This window comes from Myodes glareolus, chromosome 10 (genome assembly GCF_982192425.1).
Source record: "Myodes glareolus chromosome 10, mMyoGla1.1, whole genome shotgun sequence".
Classification (NCBI taxonomy): domain Eukaryota; kingdom Metazoa; phylum Chordata; class Mammalia; order Rodentia; family Cricetidae; genus Myodes; species Myodes glareolus.
This window is the reverse complement of record NC_142035.1, coordinates 46,438,006-46,448,105: the sequence shown is the minus strand read 5'-3', so window position 1 is coordinate 46,448,105 and position 10,100 is coordinate 46,438,006. Positions and strand designations below refer to the sequence as shown.

Sequence of the window (10,100 nt, the reverse complement as noted above, 5' to 3'; positions counted from 1 at the left end):
GAAGGGATACGATAGGGAGTAAGTTTCATGAGGAGTCTCGTGGTGCTAATACGGCCAAGTCTTCTGAGACTGCACACAGCGTGCATAGGTATTTGCACAGAGCCGTACACGCAAATGAGTACATGCATTGCTGGGGACTTCCATACCATTAAAGGGCACTGCACCCAGGCTGTACCATTACCGGACTGAAGATGGCACACCCTCTAGTGTACTTGGTAGAAATGTGGACTGCCCAGCCCAGCCTAACCCTCGTGAAGAGAATGTGCATACAAGGAAGAGAAATTTGCTGGTTAAGGGAAAGTTTACTGCCCCAGGGTTTTCAGAATCCTAGATCTTAGAGATTTAGCATGCTACTTCAGCAGATCTCAAAGTATGACCCCAAAGATGAACATTTTCTGGACCCTACCATCATGCAAACAAGAGAAAATGCCGATCCTCCTTCCTAGACACCAAGTAAGAGACCCAACACGGGGTGCATCAATCGTGGGCTCAACATGTCCTCCAGGGGACCCTTGATGGCCACTCAATTGTGCAGCTACTGTTCCCACGGGTAATCCGCCAGCGCTGGTGACCCTGATACTTCATTACCAACCACTCTGTGAGAGACTCCAGGAAAGCATCGTCCTGGCCCCTCATCGGGGCCGTCGTCTCCACGCTGATTGTGACTCACGCTGATGGTGATTGTGCTCTGCCACAAACAGACTTCCAACGGAGGAGAACAGAGAGAGCCTTCAAAGCCCGCTGTCCCAGGTCACTGACTCACACAAGTGTCTGTAAAAGACATAATTTCCCATAAAGACCACACTCTAAAGGGATGTATGTTCCCATTAGGCCCGGCCTAATGAGCCTCTAAATGAAAGGAAATGTGATTATTTCCAGAGCTACCTAAAGCCTTCATCCTCTGCCCAGAAGTGATGCTGGGAGAAGTGAAATTCATTTAAATCAGCAGTGCCCGAAGCACTTCACAAAGCAGGTCCCAGATGTAAACCCCGCTAAGTATAAATAATAATGCTAATAACATCTCATTCATCTTGTCTTTATCTCTGGGCCTGGGAGGATCAAACCTGATAGACATAGCTTCAAAGGCATCTCCCATCCTGGATCTGGGAACGAGTGTGTTCCAACAAGTCTCTCCAGCCTCCGTTCCCGCATTCCCAGCAGTTAGAGGTTCCAGCACATCTGAAGTGGTATCTGAGCCTTTCAGCCTATGATTGCCTTTAATGAGCCTGGTGGCACTAACCCCAACAGCATCCTCGGTGAAGAAACCCATTTCCAGGAGCCACATGTTCTAGTGCTTCATCTTCCTCCATCCCTAGAAGTGCTTACAATACTTCCCTGAATTATATCAAATCCTGTACTTGTCAAGACAGCTTTAAAAATAACTGGAGGCTACGGGCAGCTTTGGCAGCACGAGGCTGGCAGCGAGCAAGACTGTACTAAAGCAGAGATTGCAACTCCCTGGGGGAGCCGGTGAGGCTTCCTTGTCAATGGCAGAGAAGAGGGAAGATCTGCAGCCTGAAGGTGGGCTACCCTGAGGCTTACACTGGCTCCGGGCCTGCTGACCAGAGACTATGTAACTGCAAAATAAGCTTGGAGTTACACTGGCAGGAAAGTGGACGGCATGTTAGGGAGTGTACAAGAGGGTCACGGGTAGAAATCTAGGCAGTGCCACTCAGTCTTGTGGATTTGGTTCGGCTTCTCTGGACAGACTTGAGGAGAGGCCTTCTGACCTCAAAGTAGAGCCTTAAGAGTAGCCAGGCCCCTGCTCTGAGTTGATAGAGGAAGGGAGATGCGAACCTCAGGGCGAACCACAATCCGCAGTGGGAGAAGTAGGCAAGGCCCAGCTTCTCTTCCATTCAAACCTCTGTCAAGTCCAGACTAACCAAGAGAGACTTTATGAAAACTTCTAGGAAGTGGAGGCCTAAGAAGTGTTGGTTTAAGGATATGATTCCAGAGATTATTCTAAAGCTGTGAATAGGTCATCAATAGCTATTTGGAGGAAAAAAAAAAAAAACAACATGAACGGAGGGAGGTAAGGCATGAAGTGGCATCCACACCATCAAAATTCTGCAGTTTGTTCATCTTTGACATCTGCATGTCCCAACTGGCTGCACACTCCAACCGTCTCCATCAGTGGTCCTCGGTCTTCCTAACGCTTCGACCCTTTAATACAGTCCTTCATGTCGTGGTGGCCCCCAAGCATAAAATTATTTCCATTACTACTTCATAACTGCAATTTTGGTACTATTAAAAATTGTAGTGTGAATCTCTGTGTTTTCTCTTGGTCATGGCTGACCCCTGTGAAAGGGTCATTCAACCCCCAGAGGGGTCATGACCCACAGACTGAGAACTGCTGATCTAGAAAGCTATACAGTTCTCAGTTTTCAGCCTCTCTGAACACAATTACATCAGAATCTCTAGGAATGGGCCCACACTTTGATGGTTTTCAAAACTCCATGGTGACTTTGGTATCTATTTTTGAATAGAACATGGCTGCTTTAATTTTTCATGCCTAAAATGCAAGTCAGTGGCAGCATGTCCCATGGCACTGGATAGAAGTGCAGACTTCCTTTGCACAAGCTTCCTTCAATGAGGTGAGTTTTAGAAGTGCATGTTTTGGTTGCTTGCTTGCTTGCTTGGTTATCAGCTGGTTTGTTTTGGTTTTGTTCATTTTCTTCAGATAAGATCTCTTATAGCCCTAGCTGTCCTGAAACTCACTGTGTAGCTAAGAATGACCTTGAATTTCTGATTCTCTTCTCTCAGTTTCGCAGCTGGTGAAGTTGCCTGCTTATGTGACCATGATCTGCTAAGAAACGTAGTTCTAAGGACATTTAGGACTTGGCTGGGGAGATATAACAAATATTGGTGTCTGAAGCCCAGTCTAAAGTAACACCTTTTCTCCAGAACCAGCAGGAAGGAAGGGAGACCCAGACCTGCCGACAGGCCCCTCAGTGCAGGTGGCTGTGGTTAGGCCGAGGCACAACTGATAGATCAACCTTGCAATGCCATCTCAGTAGGGAGATGTGGGAGGAATAGGCTTGGTTAGCGTGAAAACAGCCCTGACCCCGAGAGAAGCAGGAGGGGGTGGCCAGCAGATGCCTGTAGACGTGAAGTTGATTGAGAGTGAGATGTATTTTCATAGTCACCTTCCAAACCCCTTGATAGTTCACTATGACCACGGGAGCAGAGCCTTTAACAAGCTCCCAGGAGATCTGCGGCGGCTCTGGCAGTGATGACAGCGGCTCCTGCGGTGGTGGTGGCTGCGGCTGCTGCAGTGGTGGTGGCTGCGGCTGCTGCAATGGGTCTGGGGTCATTCAGAGGCTCACCAGTCTGACAATGAATGAATTTTAGCAGAGAGACTTTATTAGCCACTGGCCAGGGTTACACCCAAGATTCCAGACTCTCCAAGTGTGTCCCCAGCTATCGTTAAGGTGGGGCTTATAAAGGCAAAAACCACAAAGTTACAGTTTGGGGGTTAAGTTCGCATACATTCTGCCTATGTGAAGGCAGAGCTTAGCTTTTGTAACAGATGTCCTGCAGATGCCTCAGCTTGAGCAAGCAAGCATTTTATACAGAAGCAGAACCGGCCGTTTTACCTTGTAACCTGTTATCGTGTAAGAACAGTAGAGGCAGTTAAACATTTTGACCAAACAAGGCAAGGCAGTTTTTAAGACTAGCCCAAATATTCCAAGAAGTCGTTCATCTTGGACAAGCTAGCTGGCAGGACAGAGTTTACAAAGCTTACAGACTAGAGCAGGTGGACAGCAGGTTCTGAGTTTTAAACACGATGTAAATCATCACCTTCTCCCTTTGAGATGTGTCCTAGGTCAAAGCCTTGACTCTGCGGTGGGTGCCTGTTCATACTGGGACCTAAAAGCCATTCGTCTAGTGGGTGCATCTGGCTCAGACACTGCTGTTGCAGGGGCCGACTGGAATCACCAGGAGCACAGAGCTGAGGACCCTGCAACAGCTGACAGCGGGGTTCCTAGTCATGAGAAACCTAAGAATGAGAACGGGAACCATTGGTCATCCCAGTTTCGAGCCTTCTCCCTTTTAGCGAGGTTTTTCTGGAGCACAGCCAAGTTATCTCTAATAATTCCCGAATGGTTTGGATAGGAACAACAATCCTCCCCTAAAGCCATACAATCACCTCCTTGCTCTGCACAGAGCAGGTCCCATGCTGTAGAAACACCTTAGCTAATGAGTCCACCTGTTTCTCTAGCTTGGCAATAGATTGTTTTTCTAATATGGATAGATCGGAGGTTATTTGACATTCTATGTTTTTGAAGTTAACGCCAGCCTTTGCTGTTCCTGCGGCACCAAGAGCAGCTTCTGCTGTAGCTGAGCCTAAGCTTTATTGAGAGGAGGGGAATGGCAAGCTGTTGTTTTTCCTGCACCCGGGGACTGGAAGGCTGCAAATATAAGTGCTCTCTCCCTGCTGGACCATCCTAAATACACACTGGACGAACAGGGATACCAAGATACAGAGTTTTGGGGCTTGCTACATATGTCAGATAGACAGACATAGTGTAATCCATCAGTCCAAAACAGCTAGACAGTTTCTGCCAAGCCGTGAAGGACGGAATGAACACTGGCGATGTGGTCGCTAGGAACTGAGAAATGTTTACAGCGAATCTGCATTTATTCTCAAAGGGGTAGATCTCCCCCACACACCTTGAATTTGGTCTAGGTTAATCAATTCGATGGTCAAGTGGAAAGACAACCATGGACAGTTAGCAAAGGGAATGGGTGAACTGGGGCTCTGATAGATAGTGAGTCCTACATAGTTGTGGGGTTTGGGGGAGATACAGAGCCAGCAATTAGACATAGCATTTGGGTTAGTTACATTCATGAGCAAGTATATGGTATTAACATGTCCATTAGGGACTCAAAGGAGGCCAGAGAGGTTGGGTTAGTGGGAGGAGAGAGAAAGGTGGTTGTGGCAGGAAGTGATGTCAGTCGGTGAACCCCAGCTACAGGGCCAGGGCAGGTACAGTATTTATAGCATTTGAGTAAAGGAATTTTAAGGTGTGAACTTGGCTAAAGCTCTAAAGATGAGTATCTTAGTTCTCCCGTCATAGGCTGTATCCTTCTCATTATGTCTGTAGACTAAACCCACGACCCCCCTCCTCCATCTATCATTCCAGGGGTCAGGGATGGAGTAGGTAACCTTCGTATGCCAATCAACCGAGTTGAGTCTGGAAGGATTTTCTCCACCCCATCTGGGCCAGGTACTATGGTATTTGCAGCCCCAGTGTGGACATCCTCCGTAATTTGGGTCCCGACAGTCTGAGCGAGTCTGCTCATACACAAAACAGACATATATGGGAGAGGTCATAGCATTGTAGAAGTCATTTATGCATTTCCCTTGGCAGGTATCCCTTATATCAAAGGTGAGGCTGATAGTACTTGCACATCCTGTGACCGGACAGAAGGTAGAGGCTATGGTCTTGTTGCGGTTTTCCAAGGCAATTACTTGGAACTTCCATGCACTAGGAGTTGGTTTGGTTGGTATAGGAGCCCGGGGAGGTGGGCGCTTCCAACTTGGGTTCCAGGAAAGAACAGAAGGGGATATAGCCAGACAAAACAACACCATTAAGTTAAAACCCATGTCACTCTAGTCTTTTGTGGATCTTCACAGGCCTTGATAACAGTCCACTTTTCTGCAGCTAGGTTGTTATTCCCAATGGCACGCTTGACCTGAGAGTGATGTATCCAGGTGTGGACGCTGGGCACTGTCTAGACGCTATCTGCCGTGGCAGCGTGACAGCCGGGGGAGACGATCAGAATGATGAGGTGTGGTCGTCCTGGTATCTCAGCTCAGGGTCTCTTGATCCACACCTTATTTCCTGGCTGAAAGGGGTGTGGATGACGTGGCGGCGAACTTGGAAAGCGAGGAGGTCACACTGTCCTGAATCAGTTGCAGAGCCTGTACAGACTGAACAGTTGGTAGTTAGTAACTTCGGGAGCTAGTTCCACTTAAGAGAGAATGAGAGGGGGGTCTCCCAAAGAGGATTTCAAATGGAGTTACGCCTTTTACATACGGACTACACTGAGCTCTAAGAAGAGCAAAGGGAAGGAGCCTCACCCATCTCACCTATCTTTCACCAGTCACCAAAGTTAGCTTAGTCAAGGTCAAATTTATCCTCCCTACTTGTCCTGAACTTTGCAGGTAGCACACACAATGTAATTTCCAATTGATCCCAGAACAGCAGAAATGCTCTCGGTAACCCTAAACATAAAGGTAGATCCATTATCTAACCCTATGAACAACAGCAGTCCAAATCTAGGTATTATCTCATCCTTTCAAAAATGTATTTTTCTCCTTAGTTTGTGGAGCAGGTCGTACCCCAACAGAGGGTACAGAAACTCAGGCATGGCTAGGAAAGAGTGGGTCACAACCCCCTTTCCCAGGTCCACAGTTCTCTGGTGGTCCAAGAACAGATTTGTGAACCAGTAGCTTCTTGTATTAAAGTGTTTCTTACTTAGTGGTTTACTCACTCTCTGTAAAACCAAGGAACTGGGGAAATCCCATTTCCATATCCATGAGGAAATTGTTTGGAATACTCACCCCAACCCAGCACACACTTTCAGAGTAATCCTGAACTCCAGGGGAGGGGTGGTTGAGGCTAGACCCTGCCGGTCTGTATCTAGTTGAAGCATAAATGCAGACCTTTGCTTTTGGGCTTGGACATGCGTTTCTCCAATAGTTGGTTTCTTTACACTAAAAATATTCACCCCTTTCGGGGCATTTGCCTTCCCAATGGTCGGGTTTTCTTTCCCTAAGACCTCTCCCAGGAACTACTTCCCTTGAGTTCCGTCCTTCTTTCATGAATCTTGGATGCCAAAGTCCTGCTCCATGGTCAGCTACCACCACAATTCTAGCTAAGTTCTTAGTCTACCTGTCCTCCAGAGTGTCCCTCTTGAATACCAGGGAGGCAATCTCAACTAGCTCTAACTACGTACCTTTGCTTCAAAGCCCTCTCTTTTCTGAATCTTTCTCCTAATGTCCGATGCTGATAAAGAAACAAAAGCTATATTGATAGCCCTCTGGTTTTCTGTGGCCTCCTGGTCAAAATATAAACTTTTAAGAAGCATTCCAGAGAAGCAGATGGCAAATCATCTGAATCCTGAGTTATCTGATCTACCTTAGACAAATTGGTGGGGCACAAAATTTGTGGGGCATTCTGTTAGGGCTAGAGACTGCCTGCCCAGCAAAGTCTGAAGAAAGAAGTTAAGAGACTCCCTACCTTTGTGGGGATTCAGATCCTGGTCTAATTTTCGGGAAGGAAAAACTTCAATTGTCACCAGATCAGCAGTCAGTCTCCCACTATTTCCCAAGCCCTGCTTCTGAGCTTCCCATCAGACTCCTTCTCCTCTATAGTGGAGAGGGTTTGAAGTAGCTACTGACAGTCTACCCAAGTCGCTTGATGCATGTAAAACACCATTTCTAGCACAGAGATTACGCTTTGGGGTTTTTCTGGGAAAAAGAGATTTTGGAGCTTCCAGGTATACAGAACACTAGTAGAGAGGAAAACACAGACCATAGCTGACTGACTGATGGCCCCTCCTGCCTTCCTTGCTCTGCATGACTCCCCATGATGGGGTCCCTCTGAAGGGGAGGATAGCTAGAGGTGGAGATCTGGGGGAGTATCGAGAATGGTACAAGTGAAATAGGCAGCCTAGGGGCTACAGCGTGTGTCCCTGAGACAGAAGCAAATGAAGACTATCACAGCCTCAGGAAAAGCAGGCAGACAAGAGATACCTGAGAGAAAGTCAGAAGGGGACTAGGTGTCAAAGTTAGAGACAATGAATGATGGCAAGACGGGTTGGTAGGAGGACCCACTCTGGATGCGAGCAGGACTCAGGAGTGCCTCTGGCCGCAGATTCCTCTTTCTTCCTAATGCCCCGGTCATATAGGGTGGGGGCATATCTTCTTCTGGTGGGGCTAGTAGAACGTGAGGCTGAAATCTGCCCTGCCCCTTGGTCTTATTGATTTCTTCTGAAATAAAAATGGCGGCGTTAGAGGAAGGATTTGGCTGGTACTTTCTCATCCAGGATGGAGATTCCTCTACCAGGAATTTCCAAGACAAATTGTAGGGGAGCTGGCCATGTGTCCTGGTTTACTAAAGATCACATGTTGCACTCTGTAAATAAGAGAAAATTTGAAGGAACCGTCACATGACTAGTCCACCTGAAATGAAGGCTAATCAAGGGAGCAAAAGGCAGTTGGTTTTCCTATATAGACCTGTTCTCCAGACTCCTTGGCTCCTCTCTGGAAATCCTTAAAATGAGACTTCGTCAGAACTAAACGGCCTTTCTTGGTGGAAGATTTTTTGTTGTTGTTGTTGTTGTTCAATTTGCTCAAAAACGAAAAGATGACACAAAAAGCAGCCCACATAACACAAAACATACAGTTCTCTAACTTGGTGGCCAATCCCTGCTTCTAGGAAGCCTATCCCTACCTCCAGAAACAAATGCCAAGGACCAATGATGTCCCGGTGGTCCCTCAAGCTTGGGTCCCACCAGCTTTCCCATGAGTCTCACAGACAGGTGCATGCTACATACAGAAGTTTACCTCTGGGAGGGCTTCAGATGCCTCCTTTCCACAATTCAGGTGTTGAGAACCTGTCCGTGGTCGCCTCCAAATGCTGGTTTTATCCGAATCACTCAGCTCCCAGTCCCAAGGCTTCTCAATGAGATCTAGGCATTGAGGACACTTGACTCCCTCCAAATGCTGGGTCTATGCAAAGTCTTGGCTCTCAGTACAATGGGAGCCCCAGGACTCAAGACTGGACAGAAAAGGGTGAATCTGGCTGAACACCCAGAGCTGGACGAGACCTCCAGATGTAATGGGTCTGGGGTTGTTCAGAGACTCACCAGTCTGACAATGAATGAATTTTAGCCAGTGTGACTGGCCAGGGTCACACCCGAGACTTGGGTTTCTCAAAGTGTGTCCCCAGTAATTGTTAGTCTGGGTTTATAAAGGCAAAAACCACAAGGTTCGGTTTGGGGATCAAGTTGGCACACATCCTGCCTACGTGCAAACAGAGCTTCACTTTTGTAACAGATGTCTGACAGATGCCTCAGTCATCTTGAGCAAGCAAGCATTTCACACAGAAGCAGAACCAGCAGTTGGTCTTGTGACCTGCTATCTTGAAAGAACAACAGAAGCAGTTAAACATTATTACAAGAATAGGTGGTTTTAAGACTAGCCCAGATGTTCCAAAAAGTCATCCATTTTGAGCAAGCTAGCTGACAGGATACAGTTTACAAAAAGCTTTCAAGCTCGAGCAATTGCATAGCAGTTTCTGAAATTTAAACATAATGCTGATCCATTTGAACTTGAGTTTTCTGTGTGGGGATAGATATGGATCTATTTGCATTCTTCTACATGTTGATTTCCAGTTATGCCAGCACCATTTGTTGAAGATGTTTTCATTTTTTTCCACTGTACAATTTTGGCTTCTTTGTCAAAAATCAGGAGTTCATAGGAGTGTAGATTAATATCAGGGTCTTCAGTTTGATTCCATTGGTCCACCTATCTGTTTTTATGTCAATATCAAGTTGTTTTTATCATTATAGCTCTATAATAGAGCTTGAAGTCAGGGATGGTGATACCTCCAGGAGTTCTTTTATTGTACAGGATTGTTTGGCTATCCCGGGTTTTTTGTTTTTCTATATGAAGTTGAGTACTGTTCTTTCGAGGTCTATGAAGAATTGTGTTGGGATTTTGATGGGAATTGCATTGAATCTGCTTTTGGTAAGATTGACATTTTCACTATGTTTTTCCTACCTATCCAAGAGCTTGGGAGATCTTTCCTTTTTCTGATATCTTCTTCAATTTCTTTCTTCAAAGACTTAAAGTTCTTGTCATATAAATCTTTCACTTATTTGATTAGAGCTATCCCCAAGATAGTCCATGTTATTTGAGGCTATTACAAAGGGTGATGTTTCCCTGATTTCTTTCTCAGTTATTTATCATTTGTATATAGGAGAGCTACTTATTTTTTTGAGTTAATCTTCCTTATTGAAGGTGTTTATCAGCTGTAGAAATTCCCTGGTAGAATTATTGAGGGCACTTATGTATACTATCATAT

General features: G+C 46.2%; 1 protein-coding gene across 1 annotated transcript; it reads right to left on the bottom strand.

The window, feature by feature from the left end:
- Window positions 1–3,441: 3,441 nt before the first annotated feature.
- On the bottom strand, window positions 3,442–8,936 carry LOC125413742 (putative endogenous retrovirus group FC1 Env polyprotein). The gene is made up of 2 exons (XM_048455363.3): window positions 8,579–8,936; window positions 3,442–5,938 (listed from the first exon to the last, which is right to left on the bottom strand). The coding sequence occupies exon 2, from the start codon at window positions 5,609–5,611 to the stop codon at window positions 5,024–5,026; it is 588 nt and encodes a 195-aa protein (XP_048311320.1). The 5' UTR covers window positions 5,612–5,938; window positions 8,579–8,936; the 3' UTR covers window positions 3,442–5,023.
- Window positions 8,937–10,100: the final 1,164 nt, after the last annotated feature.